This window comes from Salmo salar, chromosome ssa27 (genome assembly GCF_905237065.1).
Source record: "Salmo salar chromosome ssa27, Ssal_v3.1, whole genome shotgun sequence".
In the NCBI taxonomy this organism is placed as follows: Eukaryota; Metazoa; Chordata; class Actinopteri; order Salmoniformes; family Salmonidae; genus Salmo; species Salmo salar.
The window spans coordinates 23,246,453-23,271,669 of NC_059468.1; the positions used below are offsets into that span (position 1 = coordinate 23,246,453).

At 39.6% G+C, this 25,217-nt stretch overlaps 1 protein-coding gene across 2 annotated transcripts in view; it reads right to left on the reverse strand.

Moving 5' to 3' along the window:
* Positions 1-17,957, reverse strand: part of LOC106588779 (trafficking kinesin-binding protein 1-like) — a 31,290-nt gene extending 13,333 nt beyond the window's left edge. The window contains exons 1-4 of one of the 2 annotated variants that reach the window (XM_045709615.1): positions 17,632-17,957; positions 17,262-17,456; positions 2,061-2,254; positions 1,633-1,736 (exon numbers count right to left, since the gene is read on the reverse strand). In XM_045709615.1, the coding sequence (XP_045565571.1) occupies positions 1,633-1,736; positions 2,061-2,228 (272 nt within the window). In that variant the 5' untranslated portion in view covers positions 2,229-2,254; positions 17,262-17,456; positions 17,632-17,957. Of the gene's footprint in view, positions 1-1,632; positions 1,737-2,060; positions 2,255-6,176; positions 6,326-17,261; positions 17,457-17,631 lie in introns of those variants that run through there. The other variant, XM_045709614.1, reaches the window with a different exon arrangement.
* Positions 17,958-25,217: the final 7,260 nt, after the last annotated feature.

Below are 25,217 nucleotides of genomic sequence, written 5' to 3' on the forward strand. Positions count from 1 at the left end.
AACCAAGAATTCACAAAATGGGAAAAACACCAAATTGAGACTCTGCATGCAGAATCCTGCAAAAATATCCTCTGTGTACAACGCAAAACACCAAAGAATGCATTCAGAGCAGAATTAGGCCGATACCCACTAATTATCAAAATCCAGAAAAGAGCCATTAAATTATACAACCATCTAAAAGGAATCGATTCCTGTCACGTCTGCTTCTGCTCCTCCTGCCGGCGTACGATGGACTCCATTACCTTCATAATTTCCTCCCCTTTATATGTCACTCTCCCATGTTCACTCACCAGTTGGTATTGTTCTTGTGTATCAGCGTACTGCCTTATGTTAGTGTGGTGTTCTTGGTTTTGTTGTTTTATTAAAACGTTTCACCTGCACCTACTTCTGACTCCCTGCCCATCATTACAATTCCCAAACCTTCCATAACAAAGCCATCACCTACAGAGAGATGAACCTGGAGAAGAGGCCCTAAGGAACACAATTAGACCCAACCAAATCATGAGAAAACAAAAAGATTATTACTCGACACATTGGACAGAGCAAATTGAAAACAGAGCAAACTAGAATGCTATTTGGCCCTAAACAGAGAGTACACAGTGGCAGAATACTTGACCATTGTGACTGACCCAAAATTAAGGAAAGCTTTGACTATTGTTAGATTATATTATTAGAGTAAGAACTCGACGGATACTCTGAAAGCTTAAACCAAGTTTATTCTTCCCAGAGGGTCAATATATTTAAGCTTTCAGTGTCCGTTGAGTTCTTCCTCCTACAGATAACAATTAACTTCTGGTGTAGACCCTCTAAACCTCAGCACCAAATATTTTAATAGGATACCTGATAATGAACCCTCTCCCAAGTTTAGGAGTTAGTACCCAGAATCCATCACTATGTACAGACTCAGTGAGCATAGCCTTGCTATTGAGAAAGGTCGGCATTGGCAGACCTGGCTCTCAAGGGAAGACAAAATGAGGTAGAAACTGAGCTGCACTTCCTAACCTCCTGCCAAATGTATGACCATATCAGAGACACATATATCCCTCAGATTAAACAGACCCACAAAGAATTTGAAAATAAATCCAATTTTGATAAACTCCCTTATCTATTGGGTGAAATACTACAGCGTGCAATCACAGCAGCAATATTTGTGACCTGTTGCCACAAGAAAAGGGCAACCAGTGAAGAACAAACACCATTGTAAATACAACCTATATCTATTTATTTTCCCTTTTGTACTTTAACTAATTGCATATCGCTAAAACACTATATAGACATAATATGACATTTGCAATGTCTTTATTCTTTTGGAACTTGTGTGAATGTAATATTTACTGTTAACTTTTTTGTGTTTATTTCACTTTTGTTTATCCATTTCACTTGCTTTGGCAATGTAAACATATGTTTCCCATGCCAATAAAGCCCATTGAATTGAATTGAAAGGGAGAAAGAGATAAAGCGAGAGAGAGGGAGAGAGAGAAAGAAAGAGGAGGGGTGAGAGCGAGAGAGGGGGGGAAGGGGGAGAGAGAGAAGGGGGTGAGAGAGTGAGACAGAGAGAGAGAGGAGGGGGTGAGAGAGTGAGACAGAGAGAGAAAGACAGTCAGGAATAGTAAGCACACAGACAATACTAACGTGGGTGAGCCAGTAGTAGAGTCCTCTTCACTCTCCTCTGATGCATTGGTGTAGAACTGCAGCAACTCATCCTTCAGGTTCAACTCATGATGCAGCTGGGCCACCTGAGAACACAGAGATCACTGAGCTGCTGATGCAGCACTAGCACTGTGTTGTTTACTGATATCAACAACTAAATACCTACAACAGTGGACCTTTAAAAAGTCACGTTTATACTACTGAAAAAAAATCTGTTTACTCTTTCATATACCCAAAATGTATTGAAAGAAAAAATGACCAATGACACCTAACTTTGGCAAAAACCAGAGCTGGGTGTATGCATGAGGAACTAGTGCCCTTGTAACTCAGTTATTATAAATGCATGTGTGTGTAAATGCATGTGTGTGTAAATGCACGTGTGCTCTTCTGTGACCCAATGTCTCTCTCACCTCCTCTGTGATGTGTCCCACTTGTACCTCCAGGTAGTCATTCTGCTCTGTGAGCGTTCTGTTCTTCTTGAGCAGGGATTGGCCGATCCGAGCAGCCAACTCCAGGTCCCTCTCTTTCTCCTCCAGCAGACGTGTGACAGCATCGATGTCATTGTAGGTCTTCGTCATCTGGCCCACTCTGTCTGCACATAGCACTGTGGATGGAGAGAGGAGCTAGAATACACACACCTGACTTGACACACACTGTTTATAGAGAAGAGTAAGAACACATTGAAATCTGATTTTAACCAATAGCCATAACCTCAACATATCCTTAACCATACCCCTAACCCAAACACTAAATTACACTAACTTACTTGCTAATCAATTCGAATGATATTGTCCATTTCATCATTTACAGCATGGCCATCTAGTGAGAACCGGGGAATAGTGGTGCGCGGGTCAGCTGTTTGTTTACCCGCACCCACCCGCAATTGTTAATAACCAATCCGCAAGCACCCAACTATCAGAGACTATATGTGATAAAGTGAAAATCTGATGCCCGATCTTGACACTAACCCGCTAATACAGAACAGTCAGACACGTAAGAATTTGTTTTTTAACAGGAGTGCAGGATATTTGTTTGCCTAATTTAGATATAGTGCCTTCAGAAAATATTCACACCCCTTGACTTTTTCCTCTTTTTGTTGTGTTACAGCCTGAATTTAAAATGGATTATATTGAGTTTTTGTGTCACGGATCTACACACAATACCACATAATGTAATAGTGGCATAATGTTTTTAGAAACGTTTACAAATTTATAAAAAATGAAAAGCTGAAATGTCTTTAGTCAATAAGTATTCAACCCCTTTGTTATGGCGTGCCTATTTAAGTTTAAGCATAAAGATTTGCTTTAAAAGTTACATAATAAGTTGCATGGGCTTACTCTGTGTGCAATAACAGTGTTTAACATGATTTTTTTAATGACTACCTCATCTCTGTACCCCACACATACAATTATCTTTAAGGTCCGTCAGACGAGCAGTGAATTTCAAACACAGATTCAACCACAAAGACCAGGGAGGTTTTACAATGCCTTGCAAAGAAGGGAATACTATTGGGGAACTGTGGGGGGGATCTTGGGGGGCTGGTGGCCTGGCGGTTGGGAGGTTGAGCCGGTGGCTGGTGGGTCGCTGGTTCGGGAGTCTGTTAGACTAATGACTAATGTGATGTAGACGTTGAGCGGCTTCATTGCAAGTAGATTGTATGTTTTAAATATTAAATAAAAATCTATTTTTTAAAAGGACAGGCAACGTCCTCCATGAAAACCTGGTTCAGTCTGCTTTCCACCAGACACTGGGAGATGAATTCACCCTTCAGCAGGACAATAACCTAAAAGACAAGGCCAAATCTACACAGGAGTTGCTTACCAAGTAGACAGTAAATGTTCCTGAGTGGTCGAGTAACAGTTTTGACTTAAATCTACTTGAAAATCTATGGCAAGACCTGAAAATGGTGATCAATGATCAACAACCAATTTGACAGAGCTTGAAGAATTTAGAAGATAATACTGGGGAAATGTTGCACAATCCAGGTGTGGAAAGCTCTTAGAGACTTACCCAGAAACACTCACAGCTGTAATCACTGCCAATGGTGATTCTAACATGTAATGACTCAATAGTGTGAATACTTCATTTTTAATAAATATGAAAACATTTCTACAAACATGTTTTCACTTTGTCATTATGGGGTATTGTGTGTAGATTGGTGAGAAAAAAACAACAATGTAATCCATCTTGAATTCAGGCTGTAACACAACCAAATGTGTAAAAGGTCAAGGGATATGAATACTTTCTGAAGGCTGTACATGTATGTTTCTGCTCATAATTTCCACCATTTTGGTAGACTATTTGATAGTCAACTTGTCTATAATTAGATACATACAGCTTCTCTTCTGTCATTATATGTTGCCCTAGAACACTAATAAACCCTTGCTCACCAGAATAATGTCAGAAATCAATAGAATGAATGCTTTAATCTAGTTGCCATGGGTAAAATGTTCTGTGTCATCTCTGCTTCTTTCGCAGAGCAAAGACGATTAGGGACCTGGGAGAAAAATTCAATAACAAAACCAAAAATTGAAATGACATCAGTTTGACCAGTTGTAAGGAAATAGAAAGCTGTGAAAACGACCCAACATGTTTCTGATAAGATTTCAGTTTGGATGTATATTTCATGTGGTTGAAATACTATCATCTTTTATGATGCTGATAAATATAGTACCTCTACAGATGGTATCTAATTGCATTCACATTCTCTTAAGATGCTGAAAGAAATCATATTTCTCCACTCATGTTCCCAGTCTAAATGTTGCATATATTTGGTGTATAATTTTACTGAAAGAAATGCTTAATTCTGCAGGAATTAATATTTAGGCTATGTGAGAAGTTATAGACCTACAGTCAGTGTCCAGATTTCAGTTTCCATTTAACCCATCTGAACAAGTCCCCGTCTTGTGACTGTCAAATTTGTATTGCGCCTCACATTCATCACACATAACATAAACACCAAATCTTCCTCAAACATTACTTTTCTAGCCCTCCCTTGTCTTTATTTTCAACTCTCCATTGTGCAGCTTTTCTCTTATTGAATTAAACTTAACACCTCAGACACATTGTCCTTTTTGCCTTCATGGCTCGACGTTAACTTTTTTTGCCCATTACCAAAAATATTTTCCTATTTTGCGCGTGTAAGTTTAGGCTTACGCACTAATGCCAGATAGCCTAAAATAATAAGAACAAAAACTCAATGTGTAGCCTATAGATATATTATTGCGCAACAATGATTCTTTTATGGATTTAAGGTATTGTTTTCTCTTTATTCAGACCGCCCGCAAGCCACCCGCCCTTCATCCACACAATATTTCATTACCCTAAACCTGCCTCAGATTATGAGTCAACCCGTGCATCACTACTGGGGAATGCTTTTCCTGGAACACACTGAGGGTTCAGATATGGGGACTATTTTCCATGTCGCACACGGCTGATGCGCTCAATAGGCCTGAAACTGATATTGATCAGAACTCTAATAATCAATTTAATTAGTTTTGACCTAGAAACTCACTAAACCATAGCCTCTTCTAAATCAACCAGCTTTACAATAAACTTCTAACTAAATTACAGTTAGAGAGAGTTAGAGCATCCATAAAATACAATGCTTCTTTAGCTTCCTCAACCTCCAATAGACAGACACTTCCTAAAACCTGACATTCTGTCATTAAACCAAGTACCAAAACAAAAACAAACATGAATGGAGACGCTGAGAAACTGAGACATATGATGTACGGGAGTGTTTGTGAGCCTGAGGGTAGACAGGTCACACTGAACCAGCTCAACTTCACACAGCTCCATCAGTTCCTCTTTAAACCTATTATAACACATTATTAAACATTATTTTAAACTGGGTGGTTCGAGCCCTGAATGCTGATTGGCTGAAAGCCGTGGTATATCAGTCCGTATTCCACGGGTATGACAAAACATTTATTTTTACTGTTCTCATTATGTTGGTAACCAGTTTATAATAGCAATAAGGCACCTCAGGGGTTTGTGGTATATGGCCAATATATCACGGCTAAGGGCTGTATCCAGGCACTTAGCGTTGCGTCCTGCGTAAGAATAGGCCTTAGCCGTGGTATACTGGCCATATACGACATATACCTTGGGCCTCAATGCTTAATTATACACTTACTAACCTTTACTTCTCTGGAGCCACAACATGAGAGTCAACTATAAGCGGAAAACAAGCTACACTAAAACAAATTACAGACAAATCTCAAATATGAGCCTGAAGCACCATTCTCTGTACACAATACAGAACTGAATCCCTTAATGATAGGGTCTTACAATCTCTCTACAACAAACTGAAAAACAGGTTTACACTTAACACAACTCTCACCCTCTTTCTCTCTCTCTGAAAAACAAAGACACACACACACACACACACACACACACACACACACACACACACACACACACACACACACACACACACACACACACACACACACACACACACACACACACACACACACACACACACACACACACACACACACACACACACACACCAGTGTTACCCTCAGTTCCCTCCTCATAGCACCAGTCCTCCAGCTCACATCCATCCCCTGTTATTCTCTCCATCCTCCTCATCCTTCTTTCCACTCATTCCCTCCCTCTTCTCCTTTCCACAGTGACAGTACTTAGGTAAGGAAGTCACATACACACACTCTAGTGTACTGCTGAGTGAGAGCTGTAGCTGAGATAGCATCCTGATTGGAGGGGAGGAAGACAGAGGGAACCAATCAGAGATTGCAAAATCAGGGACAGACCCTCCTCCCTTCCCAGTCACACCCACAGTCATGCCCAAAGGCCATCTCAATACAGTAAACACAAACACACACACACGTATTCCCACTCTGTCCAAGGACAAAGAGCATCCATCCACCTATATAATCACGGTTAAGTTTCCATCCACACTCTGAACACACACACATCTCATCCCACATGACCAAAACAAGGCTGGGAATGATTGATTGGACTTCCCCCTGATGGTGTAGACCATGCCTGGGCAATTATTTCCCATGGAGGTCCACATTAGAATATATTTTTTCCATCGTGGGCCAGAATCATATTACAGGATTATACATCATGTTTATGACTGTGTTGACAGATATATCTACTGTAAATCACATCCAGATATGCTACTTATTTAACATGCACAGAAATAAACCACTTCCATGTTCTCCTTTTGGTAGGTATTTTCATTATTAAACATGCAATGAACTACACGGAGAGAAAAGTACACTGTGCATTCAGCACCACGGAGAGAACTCTTGTTAACGGGTATGCACAAAAACACAAGAAACAGAGAGAACTCAACATTACATTTAAACATCTCAATCAGTGTGAGGAGAGAAGTCTCTGATGGGCATTGACTAGAGCAGTGAAGTCAGGTAGTTTCTGACGTCGCTATGCGTAGGACTGCTGAGAGGTGAGAGTCAGTAAGAGATGATCTGTGTCTTGACTTGTTATATTTCATCACTGAAAATGTCTGTTCACATACATAGGTTGACCCAAACAGTACAAACATCTTCTGAGCATGACTCCAGATCTTTGGAAAGTTTTGTTCATCGAGAGATGCATAGAACCACGTCAGTGACATTGTTTTGAGTAGTTCTCCAATCACTGCATCAGACTGAAGATGGATAAGCTCAAGTTGCAGGTCAGTGGGAGCGTTATCCACATTGAAGGTGAAAGGAGAGGAAACCAACAGCATGTCATTTTCCAACACTCTGAAATACTCAAAACGACGAGAAAACTCAACGTTCAAAGTACGCAGCAGCGATGTATACTTCTCCCACTGGTCATCTGATAGGGAACAGACTAGTAGTGTCAGAAGGTGGGTCAGATTGTTGGCTTCTACTTGCCGGGTCAGGAGGAGTAATTTTCACTTGAAGGATTTGACAAGGCTGTACATCTGATGTACAAAAAGGCCCTTCCCTTGTTGTTTGGAATTCAGTTCATTCATGAGGTCCATGATGTCTATGGTGAAAGCAAAATCAGCCAACCATTCTTTATCTTGCAGTTGAGGGAAATCCACATATTTTCCTTTCATTTGCAAAAACTCAGCAATCTCCGACTTCAGGTCCCACACCCTTTTATGCACCTTCCCCAAACTCAGCCATCTCACGTTTGTGTGGTACGGGAGATCTGCATGACCGGACTCTGTCTCTTCCAACAGTGAGACAAACTACCTGTGGTTTAAAGATGTTGCTCTTAGGAAGTTTACCACTTTAGTGACTGTATCCACAACATGGCTCATTTTCAGAACACATTTACAGAGCACCTCCTGATGAATAATGCAATGCAGGAAAATCATTTTCTGATCTGGGTTCAGCTCAGCTACTTGATCTTGTATCCTTTTCAAAATGCCAACTTTTTTCCTGTCAAGTTTGAGCACCCATCAATGGTCACACTGGATACCTTTCCAAAACACAATCCCAGCTTTTACACACACTTATTAACCTTCTCCAATAATCTTTCCCTGTGGTTGTGCTCTTCATTGACTGCACTGAAGCAAGCTCCTCTGTAATTTCAAAGTCTGGGGTTCATGGGGTTCTGGGGTTCATGGGGTTATGCCTCGCAAGAATATCAACAACTGCGCCGTGTCACGTGCATCACTGCTCTCATCCAGAACCAAGGAGAAAAAGGTAACATCCTTTACCTTGTCTTTCAACTGTTGTTCCATATTCTCTGTGATGTCCTCAACACACCGCGTCACTGTTTGTCTTGATAGGGAAACATTTTCAAACAGCTCTTTCTTGTCGGGGCAAAGTATTGCTGCAGAGTCAATAAAAAATTATTTACTGAATTCGCCCTCAGCGAATGGCTTGCTATGTTTAGCAATTTTGTGGGACAGTACATAGCTAGCTCTCGCAATTCGGTTGTTTGTTGAATGCAGTTTTGTGAAAAGTTCTTGCTGCTTTTGCAACTGAGAAAGAAATTATTTTGATGCACTTGCCCTCTGCTCTGAAGACATATTCCTATAATTCTCTGCATGCTTCATCTGGAAGTGTCGGGGCAAGTTGTAGTCTTTCAAGACAGCGATGCTCTCTTTGCAAACTAAGCACACAGCTTTCCCTGATATCTCAATAAATACATATTTAGATGTCCACTCTTGCTGGACTACCCTACATTCATTGTCTACTTTCCTTTTATTTGAAATCTTTGAATTTTTTTTTTTTTGTGCAATTTCTAGCTAGCTACTATTTGTAACTGTGACGTGTTTGACAGCCTGTCAGTCACTGTCTGTCCTCGTGCAGTTGTTATTTATACACACCTTCAAAATAAATGTCCCACAAGCGGTGGGAGTTAAATTAAATCATTACACAAAGGCGAGTATTTATTGGGCTTTTAATTTGAATAACAAATACGTTTTTCAAAACTTTACAATCGCAAATTCTTTATGTGATCTGAGCAAGATTCCGCGGGCCGTACAAAATCAGTTGCGGGCCGCATACGGCCCCCGGTCAGGCCTTGGCCCAGGCCTGGTGTAGACCCATTTGATATCTATTCAGGAATACACTATACACCAGGGATGGGAAACTTTGATGAGGGTGGAGCAACAAAAAAAACAGAACTTATCATGAGGGGCTGCAGAGGCTACCATACCCACTACCATATCCCATATATATATATTATTATACCATATTATTATACCATATATATATATTATTATTATACCATATATATACATATATATATATATATATATTATTACTATTACTATTATTATTAATTTTTTTAATGATTGGTCCGCCGGTCTACAAAAGGGCCGGCCAGTTGCCCATCCCTGTTATACACTATACATTGAGTAAACAACATATTAAGAACACCTGCTCTTTCCATGACATAGACTAGCCAGGTGAATCCAGGTGAAAGAAGCTATGATCCCTTATTGATGTCACTTGTTAAATCCACTTCAACTAGCGTAGATGAACGGGAAAGAAAGGAAAGGAAAGGGGGGGGTACCTAGTCAGTTGTACAACTGAATGCATTCAACTGAAATGTGTCTTCCGCATTTAACCCAACCCCTCTGAATCAGAGAGGTGCGGGGGGCTGCCAAAATTAGGAGACCGGTTAAAGAAAAATGTTTAAGCAGTGAGACAATTGAGACATGGCTTGTGTATGTGTGCCATTCAGAGGGTGAATGGGTAAGACAAAAGATTTAAGTGCCTTTGAATGGGGTATGGTAGTAGGTGCCAGGCGCACCGGTTTGTGTCAAGAACTTCAACACTGATGGGTTTTTACACTCAACACCTTCCTGTGTGTATCAAGAGTTTTCCATCTGCGGCCCATCTTGCGGACCCTTTAATACCTGGATACCAACAACCGAGCCAGGCTACCAAGAGCTCAACTTATACAACGCTCTCTATAGAACTACTAAAGGAAAGTCACACAGCGTGTAAGTGTGACTCCACTTGTTGGCCAGTACATGCTGTAACTGTATATTTTGTATTCCCCACGACTACAGACACCGGAGACAAGCCCGACCCAGCTCTGAGAGACTACACCAAACGCTAACACACAGCCGGACCGGTGCGCACCAAGAAACAGCAGGCGGCCTGCCACTGACAACCGACCCAGCCATCACCCTCCCCCCTACACTTCTCTCTCGCTCTTCACATTCAACGAGAGACAGACAACAACACAGTTGCGCGAGGCACTGGTGGGGGGCGTCCACAGCCATGGAGGGAGCATATAAGTCCCCAGCGCAGCCAGGAAATGTTTGTTCCCTTGGACTGTTGGCGTTCAACAGTGAAAACTCCATTGAATTTGCTGGGGACTCGCATGCTATTAAGTGTATTATCTGCAACATGTTCATAGCTGTCACGGGGAAAGGTCCGATGGATACCTTCATTTGTAAAGAAAAGATTATTACTCTTCATGAAGAAATAAAACATTTGACCAAGTGCCTTGAACTGAATAAGGATTCCATGTGACTATCTGCATCTTTAAATGCTTCCAATCAAAACATCCATGAGGAGCATAATGAGAACTTCCTGGACTATGATACATTTCCACCACTGCACCCCTCTACTAGCTTGAACCAGAAAATGGCTGCTCATTGTTCGACTCCAGGTGAACGTAAATGGATGCGTGTCAGAACCAGAATGAAGGAGAATAATTGTTCTCAGCGCGTCTTCCTTCTTCCCACACCTTCGGACTTAAGATTTTCAAATTGCTTTGATCCCTTGTACCAGCTGTCTTCTGCCGGGGACTTGGGTGCTCCCTCCATGGCTGTTGATGTCCCTCCAGCTACCTCTCCTTGTCCTAGAATCAACTGCCTGGGCACAGCCTGGCCATGCTCTCTGGATCAGAGCTCTGTCCCTTTGGCTGTTGTTGCCAGCACGCAGCCGGTGTCTCAGCAGCCCTCTTCTCAGGTGAGTTCTGTGGCTTTGAGACACGGCAGAGGCCAGATCATTCCGGCTATTGTGATAGGGAGTTCGATGGTGAGGCATATATCTGTACCTGGGGCAAAGACTTTGTGTTTTCCTGGGGCAAAAGTTCAGGATATCACCAGGTTGCTGCCCGGGCTGTGCGTCAGTCACCAGGGGTTGATACTGTCATGGTTCATGTGGGGTCAAATTACATTATGAAGGGCAGCTCAGAACAGCTGAAGATGGATTTCAACAAACAGCCCATAATATCTGGCCCTCTGCCCTCCCTAAATCGTGGCATTAAATGGTTCAGACTTTTAGCCCTCCATAACTGGCTACGAAATTGTTGCAGCTCTGTGGGTGTAACATTTATTGACAATTTTGATACCTTCTGGAAACAAAGCTTGTATTATAATCATTTGGGTTCCTCAACCCAGCCTTATAAGGCTGCGTTGAGACATTGTGTCCCTGAGTTGTCATGCTTCGGCAAATGTACAGTCGTGGCCAAAAGTTTTGAGAATGACACAAATATTAATTTCCACAAAGTTTGCTGCTTCAGTGTCTTTAGATATTTTTGTCAGATGTTACTACAGAATACTGAAGTATAATTACAAGCCTTTCATAAGTGTCAAAGGCTTTTATTGACAATTACATGAAGTTGATGCAAAGAGTCAATATTTGCAGTGTTGACCCTTCTTTTTCAAGACCTCTGCAATCCGCCCTGGCATGCTGTCAATTAACTTCTGGGCCACATCCTGACTGATGGCAGCCCCTTCTTGCATAATCAATGCTTGGAATTTGTCAGAATTTGTGGGGTTTTGTTTGTCCACCCACCTCTTGAGGATTGACCACAAGTTCTCAATGGGATTAAGGTCTGGGGAGTTTCCTGGCCATGGACCCAAAATATCGATGTTTTGTTCCCCGAGCCACTTAGTTATCACTTTTGCCTTATGGCAAGGTGCCCCATCATGCTGGAAAGGCATTGTTCGTCACCAAACTGTTCCTGGATGGTTTGGAGAAGTTTCTCTCGGAGGATGTGTTGGTACCATTCTTTATTCATGGCTGTGTTCTTAGGCAAAATTGTGAGTGAGCCCACTCCCTTGGCTGAGAAGCAACCCCACACATGAATGGTCTCAGGATGCATTACACAGGACTGATGGTAGTGCTCACCTTGTCTTCTCCGGACAAGCTTTTTTCCGGATGCCCCAAACAATCGGAAAGGGGACTCATCAGAGAAAATGACTACCCCAGTCCTCAGCAGTCCAATCTGTCCCTGATGTTTTTCCTGGAGAGAAGTGGCTTCTTTGCTGCCCTTCTTGACACCAGGCCATCCTCCAAAACTCTTCGCCTCACTGTGCATGCAGATGCACTCACACCTGCCTGCTGCCATTCCTGAGCAAGCTCTGTACTGGTGGTGCCCCGATCCCGCAGCTGAATCAACTTTAGGAGACAGTCCTGGCGCTTGCTGGACTTTCTTGGGCGCCCTAAAGCCTTCTTCACAACAATTGAACCGCTCTCCTTGAAGTTCTTGATGATCCGATAAATGGTTGATTTAGGTGCAATCTTACTGGCAGCAATATCCTTGCCTGTGAAGCCCTTTTTATGCAAAGCAATGATGACGGCACGTGTTTCCTTGCAGGTAACCATGATTGACAGAGGAAGAACAATGATTCCAAGCACCACCCTCCTTTTGAAGCTTCCAGTCTGTTTTTCGAACTCAATCAGCATGACAGATTGATCTCCAGCCTTGTCCTCGTCAACACTCACACCTGTGTTAACAAGAGAATCACTGACATGATGTCACCTGGTCCTTTTGTGGCAGGGCTGAAATGCAGTGGAAATGTTTTGGGGGGATTCAGTTCATTTGCATGGCAAAGAGGGACTTTGCAATTAATTGCAATTCATCTGATCAATCTTCATAACATTCTGGAGTATATGCAAATTGCCATCATACAAACTGAGGCAGCAGACTTTGTGAAAATTAATATTTGTGTCATTCTCAAAACTTTTGGCCACGACTGTACATTATCCCAGGGGCATTGGAAGACACAATGTAAGTAACCTAATTTATGTCCCTCTAACTGCCCTGAATGCCTCTGCTGATCTTACAGCTATTGTATGCAGTAATCATATGCCTATGAACCAGAGATATACTGTGAGCACTGAGGTGGAGTGCCCTAGCAGGAAGGCCACTGCACTAACATAAATAACCCAAGCATGTCTACCTCAGCTAAGCTTCCCAGTAAAGCAAGGAAAACAATCAAGAATACCAGAAAAGTGTAAAAAATAGCCCATGTTAACATATGTAGCTTAAGAAACAAGGTTCATGAAATCAATAATTTGCTAGTAACAGATGACATTCATATTCTGACAATCTCTGAAACTCACTTAGATAATACCTTTGATGATACAGTGGTAGCAATACATGGTTATAAGATCTACAGAAAAGACAGAAATGCCAAAGGTGGAGATGTGGCTGTTTATATTCAGAAACACATTCCTGTAAAGCTAAGAGAGGATCTCATGTTAAATACTGTTGAAGTAATATGGCTACAGGTTCATCTGCCTCACCTAAAGCCCCCTCAGGTGGGAAGCTGTTATAGACTACCAAGTGTCAACAGTCAGTATCTGGATAACATGTGTGAAATGCTTAATAATGTATGTAATATCAAGAGAGAGTATATTTATTTTCTGGGTGATTTAAATATTGACTGGCTTTCATCAGGCTGCCCACTGAAGAGAAAGCTTCAAACTGTAACTAGTGCCTGCAACCTGGTTCAGGTTATCAATCAACCTACCAGGGTAGTTACAAACAGCACAGGAATGAAATCATCAACATGTATTGATCACATCTTTACTAATGCTGCAGAAATTTGTTTTAAAGCAGTATTCAAATCCATTGGATGTAGTGATCACAATATAATAGCCATATCTAGGAAAACCAAAGTTCCAAAGGCTGGGCCTAATATAGTGTATAAGAGGTCATACAATAAGTTTTGTAGCGATTCCTATGTTGTTGATAATAGTGATTCCTATGTTGTTGATAATAGTGATTCCTATGTTGTTGATAATAGTGATTCCTATGTTGTTGATAATAGTGATTCCTATGTTGTTGATAATAGTGATTCCTATGTTGTTGATAATAGTGATTTCTATGTTGTTGACAATAGTGATTCCTATGTTGTTGATAATAGTGATTCCTATGTTGTTGATAATAGTGATTCCTATGTTGTTGATAATAGTGATTCCTATGTTGTTGATAATAGTGATTTCTATGTTGTAAATAATATGTGTTGGTCTGTGGTGTATAATGAGGAGCAAACAGACATTGCACTTGACACATTTATGAAAGTGCTTATCCCAGTTGCTAATAAGCATGCACCCATTAAGAAAATTACTGTAAAAACTGTTAAATCCCCATGGATTGATGAGGAATTGAAAAATTGTATGGTTGAGAGGGATGAGGCAAAATAAATGTCAAAAAGGTCTGACTGTACAACCGATATCCAAACGTACTGCAAATTGAGAAATCATGTGACTAAACTGAATAAAAAGAAAAAGTAACTACACTATGAAACAAAGATGAATGATAGCAAAAAAGCTTTGGAGCACCTTAAATCAAATTTTGGGCAAAAAGGCAAACTCCGCTCCATCATTCATTGAATCAGATGACTCATTCATCACAAAACCCACTGATATTGCCAACTACTTTAATGATTTTTTAATTGGCAAGATTAGCAAATTTAGGCATGACATGCCAGCAACAAACGCTGACACTACACATCCAAGTATATCTGACCAAATTATGAAAGACAAGCATTGTAATTTAGAATTCCATAAAGTAAGTGTGGAAGAGGTAAAAAAAGAAATGTTTGTCTATCAACAATGACAAGCCACTGGGGTCTGACAACTTGGATGATAGCGTATGATATTGCCACCCCTATTTGCCATATCTTCAATTTAAGCCTACTAGAAAGTGTGTGCCCTCAGGCCTGGAGGGAAGCAAAAGTTATTTTATAGTAAATAAATTGACAACAGACTTTCAGCACGCTTATAGAGAAGGACATTCAACAAGCACAGCACTTGCACAAATGACTGATGATTGGCTAAGAGAAATTGATGCTGAAAAAATAGTTGGGGCTGTTTTGTTAGACTTCAGTGCGGCGATTGACATTATCGATCATAGTCTGTTGCTGGAAAAACGTATGTGTTATGGCTTTACACCCCCTGCTATATTGTGGATAAAGAGTTGCCTGTCTAACAGAACACAGAGGGTGTTCTTTAATGGAAGCCTCTCCAACGAAATTCAGATAGAATCAGGAATTCCTCAGGGCAACTGTCTTGGCCCCTTACTTTTTTCAATCTTTACTAACGACATTCCACTAGCTTTGATTAAAGGAAGTGTACTATGTCTATGTATGCGGATGACTCAACACTATACACATCAGCTACCACAGCGACTGAAATAACTACAACACTTAACAAAGTGCTGCAGTTAGTTACAGAATGGGTGGCAAGGAATAAGTTAGTCGTAAATATTTCAAAAACTAAAAGCATTGTATTTGGGACAAGTCATTCACTAAACCCTATACCAACTAAAACGTGTAATGAATAATGTGGTAATTGAGCAAGTTGAGGAGACTAAACTGATTGGTGTAACACTGGATTGTAAACTGTCATGGTCAAAACATATTGATACAACAGTAGCTAGGATGGGAAGAAGTCTGTCCATAATAAAGTGCTGTTCTGCATTCTTAACAGCACTATCAACAAGGCAGGTCGTACAGGCCATAGTTTTGTCGCACCTGGACTACTGTTCAGTCGTGTGGTCAGGTGACACAAAGAGGGACAAAGGAAAATTGCAATTGGCTCAGAAAAAGGCAGCACGGCAGGCCCTTGGATGTACACAGAGAGCTAACATTAAGAACATGCATGTCAATCTCTCCTGGCTCAAAGTGGAGGAGAGATTGACTTCATCAGTACTTGCATTTGTGAGAGGTATTGACATGTTGAATACACCGAGCTGTCTGTTTGAACTACTGGAACACAGATCGGACACCCATGCATACCCCACAAGACATGCCACCAGAGGTCTCTTCACAGTCCCCAAGTCCAGAACAGACTATGGGAGGCACACATTACTACATAGAGCCATGACTACATGGAACTCTACACCACATGTAAGAATATTTTAAGATAATACACAACGCAGAGGACTAGAGGTCAATAGGGAATTAACAATCAATGGAAATAGTTGTTTTCCAGTTCAACATCTGGTTAGAATCTGTGTAGGGGGTTCAGTCCTTGACTCATAGCTACATGTGGCAAGATCTCATTGGTCTGAATGATCTCTACATTGAGCCTGAAACAGGACACTTGTTATTTGGCAATTGGCCCAATTTTACTGCAAGGAATTCTAATTGGTCAACCACAGGCTAGGGTTGGGGGTTATAAATTATATCCTGTCACTTTGTTCTGTGGAGAATCACTGAGGACAGGGAAGAATGAACATCTACTTCTCAGCATAATAGCTATGATCCGTTCTCTTTGAATAAACCTATTTTTCTCCCCCTGATTTGCTTTGGGGTCTGTGTTAAGAATAACATCAACTGCTAACACACCAACTCTTGCAAGCAGTAAAATTCGATTAAAAAAACGGATAAAAATGCACCTTATGGAACAGCGGGGACTGTGAAGCAACACAAACATAGGCACAGACATATGCATACAAACGCACGATAGCATACGCACTATACACACACGTACACATGGATTTTGGGTTGTAGATATGTGGTAGTAGAGTAGGGGCCTGAGAGAACACACTTAATATGTTGTGAAATCTGTTGTGCAAAACTGAAAGCACAAACCACAGCATTTAACCATGGCAAGGTGGCAGATGCACAATTGAGAGCCTCCTGTCAGGCTGTATCACTGCCTAGTACGGCAACTGCACCACCCGCAACCACAGGGCTCTCCAGAGGGTGGTGTGGTCTGCCCAACCCACCCGGGGGCAAACTACCTGCCCTCCAGGACATCAACCACCCGAGCCACGGCCTATACACTATACATTATACACACAGAGATCTAATATACTTGCTGAGTTATGCAACAGAGAAGATCTAGAACCTGTGTGGAAACTGTCTGTCATCTCCCCAAGCATTAGCACAGCAAAAACCCTACACTATACTGCACACATAACCGCCCTCACACACAAACACTTACAGAAGTATTTGAGCGTCTCCTCGATCTGTTCTGTGGTCAGGTCGATACGTGCATCTGGTGACAGTAGCGGTGTGTGTAGCCAGTCGTCATGGTCGTAACCGAAGACGGTGTCGGCACGTAACCGATACACCGGCAGCTGCTCCTCCAACAGACTGATGATCTCAACTTCCGGCAGGTTAGCAGTGTTACACACATCTGGGGGGGGGGTCAAATCTGTATACTTATTTATGAATACAAAAAGTATCACAGCCAGAAACAGGAGACACATCACATCCTATAACTATTTTCTCATTCATGTTAGTAGATGAGCACACACATTCATACACACTCACACAGACTTACAAACATACTCACACACACACACACCTACCAGTGAGGGTCTCAGCATCCCTGCATGGTGGTGGTGGGGTGGGTGGTTCAGGCAGGCTTACATACTGCTCCTCCTCTCGGCTGGCCGGGCTGGGCTCTGGCTCTGGCTCTGGGTCCGGGGGCAGGGCGGGGGCTGGGGAGGCCAGCGTGGCTCACCGCTCACTGGGGGAGAGAATGGAGGGCCATGGGCCTACAGACCTGGAGTTCTATCTGGGTTACCAGGTACCTGCGGAGGAAGGCGCGGTGCAGAGGTCTGAACCTGAGAAGGAGAGAGGGGGCTGAGAGAGAGAGGGGGTTGAGAGAGAGAGGGGGCTGAGAGAGAGAGGGGGCTGAGAGGGGGGGTGTGAGAGAGAGAGAGAGAGAGAGAGAGAGAGAAGGGGGTTGGAAAGTGAAAGGGTGAAGAAGAGAGATTAGATAAATGTTGGGGAAAGAGACAGACAGAAGACACTTTATAAATCAGTAGACCACTAGAATATGCTGACAGTGCACCAAACATGCAATGGACAGACCATGGGCACATAGTAACTCACAACAACTACTGCAGTGACACTGCTTCTACTCTGGATACTATTTACTTCTATTTGTACTTTCATCCCCTGGTCCATGAATCTGTTTGTGCTGTCTTGTCAACTCCTATGGTCATTGTCACACAGCGTGAGGAGTTGGCAAGACAGCACAAACAGATCTGGGACCAGGTTAGTACAGTACTTTGCTGATGTACTAGAATATCCATGTTTGCCTACCACTCTATTTTAGACTGCAGATGGAGAGAGTAGAGAGGTGAGCAGAGGTTTCATCTGAACAGCTGGCTGCAGTCACACCACACACACACACACACACACACACACACACACACTCACTCACACACCTCGCAGCATCTAACATTCTCATTAAAAACTACATCACATCCCTCAAGTCATATCATTCAACTAACTAACAATCAATCAATTCAGAAGTCAATCACTCAGTACATTTCAGACAATGTCATTCCAAACATGAAACATTTCATCTATTATTCACTGGTTCCTATTTACTCCAGGTGACATATGTTCTAATGTAATTAATGCAGCAGCTGGCTGTGACGTCGTCACTATAAAGTCTCTGTAATCTTGTTACTATAAAGAGCTCTGTAATGTTGTTACTATAAAGTCTCTGTAATGTTGTTACTATAAAGGGCTCTGTAATCTTGTTACTATAAAGGCAATGTAATGTTGTTACTATAAAGTCTCTGTAATGTTGTTACTATAAAGTCTCTGTAATGTTGTTACTATAAAGTCTCTGTAATGTTGTTACTATGAAGGGCTCTGTAATGGTGTTACTATAAAGTCCCTGTAATGTTGTTACTATAAAGTCCCTGTAATGTTGTTACTATAAAGTCTCTGTAATGTTGTTACTATGAAGGGCTCTGTAACGTTGTTACTATAAAGGCTCTGTAATGTTGTTACTATAAAGGCTCTGTAATGTTGTTATTATAAAGGGCTCTGTAATGTTGTTATTATAAAGGCTCTGTAACGTTGTTACTATGAAGGGCTCTGTAATGTTGTTACTATAAAGTGCTCTGTAATGTTGTTACTATAAGGTCTCTGTAATTTTGTTACTATAAAGGCTCTGTAATGTTGTTATTATGAAGGGCTCTGTAACGATGTTACTATAAAGGCTCTGTAATGTTACTATGAAGGCTCTGTAACGTTGTTACTATAAAGGCTCTGTAATGTTGTTACTATAAAGGCTCTGTAATGTTGTTACTATAAAGGCTCTGTAATGTTGTTACTATAAAGGCTCTGTAATGTTGTTACTATAAAGGCTCTGTAATGTTGTCACTATAAAGGCTCTGTAATGTTGTTACTATAAAGGCTCTGTAATGTTGTTACTATAAAGGGCTCTGTAATGTTGTTACTATAAAGGCTCTGCACTCTTGTTACTATAAAGTCTCTGTAATGTTGTTACTATAAAGGCTCTGTAATGTTGTTACTATAAAGGCTCTGTAATGTTGTTACTATAAAGTCTCTGTAATGTTGTTACTATAAAGGCTCTGTAATGTTGTTACTATAAAGTCCCTGTAATGTTGTTACTATAAAGGCTCTGTAATGTTGTTACTATAAAGGCTCTGTAATGTTGTTACTATAAAGGCTCTGTAATGTTGTTACTATAAAGGGCTCTGTAATTATGTTACTATAAAGGCTCTGTAATGTTGTTACTATAAAGTCCCTGTAATGTTGTTACTATAAAGGCTCTGTAATGTTGTTACTATAAAGGGCTCTGTAATGTTGTTACTATAAAGGGCTCTGTAATTTTGTTACTATAAAGGCTCTGTAATGTTGTTACTATAAAGGCTCTGTAATGTTGTTACTATAAAGGCTCTGTAATGTTGTTAATATAAAGGGCTCTGTAATTATGTTACTATAAAGGCTCTGTAATGTTGTTACTATAAAGTGCTCTGTAATGTTGTTACTATAAAGGCTCTGTAATGTTGTTAATATAAAGGGCTCTGTAACGTTGTTACTATAAAGGCTCTGTAATGTTGTTACTATAAAGTGCTCTGTAACGTTGTTACTATAAAGGCTCTGTAATGTTGTTACTATAAAGGCTCTGTAATGTTGTTACTATAAAGGGCTCTGTAATCTTGTTACTATAAAGGCTCTGTAATGTTGTCACTATAAAGTCCCTGTAATGTTGTTACTATAAAGGGCTCTGTAACGTTGTTACTATAAAGGCTCTGTAATGTTGTTACTATAAAGTCTCTGTAATGTTGTTACTATAAAGTGCTCTGTAATGTTGTTACTATGAAGGGCTCTGTAACGTTGTTACTATAAAGGCTCTGTAATGTTGTTACTATAAAGGCTCTGTAATGTTGTTATTATAAAGGGCTCTGTAATGTTGTTACTATAAAGGCTCTGTAACGTTGTTACTATAAAGGCTCTGTAATGTTGTTACTATAAAGGCTCTGTAATGTTGTTACTATAAAGGCTCTGTAATGTTGTCACTATAAAGGCTCTGTAATGTTGTTACTATAAAGTGCTCTGTAATGTTGTTACTATAAGGTCTCTGTAATTTTGTTACTATAAAGGCTCTGTAATGTTGTTATTATGAAGGGCTCTGTAACGTTGTTACTATAAAGGCTCTGTAATGTTACTATGAAGGCTCTGTAACGTTGTTACTATAAAGGCTCTGTAATGTTGTTACTATAAAGGCTCTGTAATGTTGTTACTATAAAGGGCTCTGTAATGTTGTTACTATGAAGGGCTCTGTAACGTTGTGACTATAAAGGGCTCTGTACTGTTGTTACTATAAACGCTCGGTAATGTTGTTACTATAAAGGCTCTGAAATGTTGTTACTTACTATAAAGGGCTCTGTAATGTTGTTACTATAAAGGCTCTGTAATGTTGTTACTATAAAGGGCTCTGTAATGTTGTTACTATAAAGGGCTCTGTAATGTTGTTACTATAAAGGCTCTGTAATGCTGTTATTATAAAGGGCTCTGTAATGTTGTCACTATAAAGTCTCTGTAATGTTGTTACTTACTATAAAGGGCTCTGTAATGTTGTTACTATAAAGGCTCTGTAATGTTGTCACTGTAAAGGCTCTGTAATGTTGTTACTATAAAGGCTCTGTAATGTTGTTACTATAAAGGGCTCTGTGCTGTTGTTACTATAAAGGGCTCTGTAATGTTGTTACTATAAAGGGCTCTGTAATGTTGTTACTATAAAGGCTCTGTAATGTTGTTACTATAAAGGCTCTGTAACGTTGTTACTATAAAGGCTCTGTAATGTTGTTACTATAAAGGCTCTGTAATGTTGTTACTATAAAGGGCTCTGTACTGTTGTTACTATAAAGGGCTCTGTAATGTTGTTACTATAAAGGGCTCTGTAATGTTGTTACTATAAAGGCTCTGTAATGTTGTTACTATAAAGGCTCTGTAATGTTGTTACTATAAAGGCTCTGTAATGTTGTTACTATAAAGGCTCTGTAATGTTGTTACTATAAAGTGCTCTGTAATGTTGTTACTATGAAGGGCTCTGTAACGTTGTTACTATAAAGGCTCTGTAATGTTGTTACTATAAAGGCTCTGTAATGTTGTTATTATAAAGGGCTCTGTAATGTTGTTATTATAAAGGCTCTGTAACGTTGTTACTATAAAGGCTCTGTAATGTTGTTACTATAAAGGGCTCTGTAATGTTGTTACTATAAAGTCTCTGTAATGTTGTTACTATAAAGGCTCTGTAATGTTGTTACTATAAAGTGCTCTGTAATGTTGTTACTATAAGGTCTCTGTAATTTTGTTACTATAAAGGCTCTGTAATGTTGTTATTATGAAGGGCTCTGTAACGTTGTTACTATAAAGGCTCTGTAATGTTGTTACTATAAAGGCTCTGTAATGTTGTTACTATAAAGTCTCTGTAATGTTGTTACTATAAAGTGCTCTGTAATGTTGTTACTATGAAGGGCTCTGTAACGTTGTTACTATAAAGGCTCTGTAATGTTGTTACTATAAAGGCTCTGTAATGTTGTTATTATACAGGGCTCTGTAATGTTGTTACTATAAAGGCTCTGTAACGTTGTTACTATGAAGGGCTCTGTAATGTTGTTACTATAAAGTGCTCTGTAATGTTGTTACTATAAGGTCTCTGTAATTTTGTTACTATAAAGGCTCTGTAATATTGTTATTATGAAGGGCTCTGTAACGATGTTACTATAAAGGCTCTGTAATGTTACTATGAAGGCTCTGTAACGTTGTTACTATAAAGGCTCTGTAATGTTGTTACTATAAAGGCTCTGTAATGTTGTTACTATAAAGGCTCTGTAATGTTGTTACTATAAAGGCTCTGTAATGTTGTCACTATAAAGGCTCTGTAATGTTGTTACTATAAAGTCTCTGTAATGTTGTTACCATAAAGGCTCTGTAATGTTGTTACTATAAAGTCTCTGTAATGTTGTTACTATAAAGTCTCTGTAATGTTGTTACTATAAAGGCTCTGTAAAGTTGTTACTATAAAGTCCCTGTAATGTTGTTACTATAAAGGCTCTGTAATGTTATTACTATAAAGGCTCTGTAATGTTGTTAATATAAAGGCTCTGTAATGTTGTTAATATAAAGGGCTCTGTAATTATGTTACTATAAAGGCTCTGTAATGTTGTTACTATAAAGTCCCTGTAATGTTGTTACTATAAAGGCTCTGTAATGTTGTTACTATAAAGGGCTCTGTAATGTTGTTACTATAAAGGGCTCTGTAATTATGTTACTATAAAGGCTCTGTAATGTTGTTACTATAAAGGCTCTGTAATGTTGTTACTATAAAGGCTCTGTAATGTTGTTAATATAAAGGGCTCTGTAATTATGTTACTATAAAGGCTCTGTACTGTTGTTATTATAAGTGCTCTGTAATGTTGTTACTATAAAGGCTCTGTAATGTTGTTAATATAAAGGGCTCTGTAACGTTGTTACTATAAAGGCTCTGTAATGTTGTTACTATAAAGTGCTCTGTAATGTTGTTACTATAAAGTCTCTGTAATGTTGTTACTATAAAGGCTCTGTAATGTTGTTACTATAAAGGGCTCTGTAATCTTGTTACTATAAAGGCTCTGTAATGTTGTCACTATAAAGTCCCTGTAATGTTGTTAATATAAAGGGCTCTGTAACGTTGTTACTATAAAGGCTCTGTAATGTTGTTACTATAAAGTCTCTGTAATGTTGTTACTATAAAGGGCTCTGTAATGTTGTTACTATGAAGGGCTCTGTAACGTTGTTACTATAAAGGCTCTGTAATGTTGTTACTATAAAGGCTCTGTAATGTTGTTATTATAAAGGGCTCTGTAATGTTGTTATTATAAAGGCTCTGTAACGTTGTTACTATAAAGGCTCTGTAATGTTGTTACTATAAAGGGCTCTGTAATGTTGTTACTATAAAGTCTCTGTAATGTTGTTACTATAAAGGCTCTGTAATGTTGTTACTATAAAGTGCTCTGTAATGTTGTTACTATAAGGTCTCTGTAATTTTGTTACTATAAAGGCTCTGTAATGTTGTTATTATGAAGGGCTCTGTAACGTTGTTACTATAAAGGCTCTGTAATGTTGTTACTATAAAGGCTCTGTAATGTTGTTACTATAAAGGCTCTGTAATGTTGTTACTATAAAGGCTCTGTAATGTTGTTACTATAAAGTCTCTGTAATGTTGTTACTATAAAGGCTCTGTAATGTTGTTACTATAAAGGCTCTGTAATGTTGTTACTATAAAGGGCTCTGTAATGTTGTTACTATAAAGGCTCTGTAATGTTGTTACTATAAAGGGCTCTGTAATGTTGTCACTATAAAGTCTCTGTAATGTTGTTACTTACTATAAAGGGCTCTGTAATGTTGTTACTATAAAGGCTCTGTAATGTTGTTACTATAAAGGCTCTGTAATGTTGTTACTATAAAGGCTCTGTAATGTTGTTACTATAAAGGGCTCTGTAATGTTGTTACTATAAAGGCTCTGTAATGTTGTTACTATAAAGGGCTCTGTAATGTTGTTACTATAAAGGCTCTGTAATGTTGTTACTATAAAGGCTCTGTAACATTGTTACATAAGGGCTCTGTAATGTTGTTACTATAAAGGCTCTGTAATGTTGTTACTATAAAGGCTCTGTAATGTTGTTACTATAAAGGGCTCTGTAACGTTGTTACTATAAAGGCTCTGTAATGTTGTTACTATAAAGGCTCTGTAATGTTGTTACTATAAAGGGCTCTGTAATGTTGTTACTATAAAGGCTCTGTAATGTTGTTACTATAAAGGCTCTGTAATGTTGTTACTATAAAGGCTCTGTAATGTTGTTACTATAAAGGCTCTGTAATGTTGTCACTATAAAGGCTCTGTAATGTTGTTACTATAAAGGCTCTGTAATGTTGTTACTATAAAGGCTCTGTAATGTTGTTACTATAAAGGGCTCTGTAATGTTGTTACTATAAAGGCTCTGTAATGTTGTTACTATAAAGTCTCTGTAATGTTGTTACTATAAAGGCTCTGTAATGTTGTTACTATAAAGGGCTCTGTAATGTTGTTACTATAAAGGCTCTGTAATGTTGTTATTATACAGGGCTCTGTAATGTTGTTACTATAAAGGCTCTGTAACGTTGTTACTATGAAGGGCTCTGTAATGTTGTTACTATAAAGTGCTCTGTAATGTTGTTACTATAAAGGTCTCTGTAATTTTGTTACTATAAAGGCTCTGTAATGTTGTTACTATAAAGGGCTCTGTAACGTTGTTACTATAAAGGCTCTGTAATGTTGTTACTATAAAGGCTCTGTAACGTTGTTACTATAAAGGGCTCTGTAATGTTGTTACTATAAAGGCTCTGTAATGTTGTTACTATAAAGGCTCTGTAATGTTGTTACTATAAAGGGCTCTGTAACGTTGTTACTATAAAGGCTCTGTAATGTTGTTACTATAAAGGCTCTGTAACGTTGTTACTATAAAGGCTCTGTAATGTTGTTACTATAAAGTCTCTGTAATGTTGTTACTATAAAGTCTCTGTAATGTTGTTACTATAAAGGGCTCTGTAATGTTGTTACTATAAAGTCTCTGTAACGTTGTTACTATAAAGGCTCTGT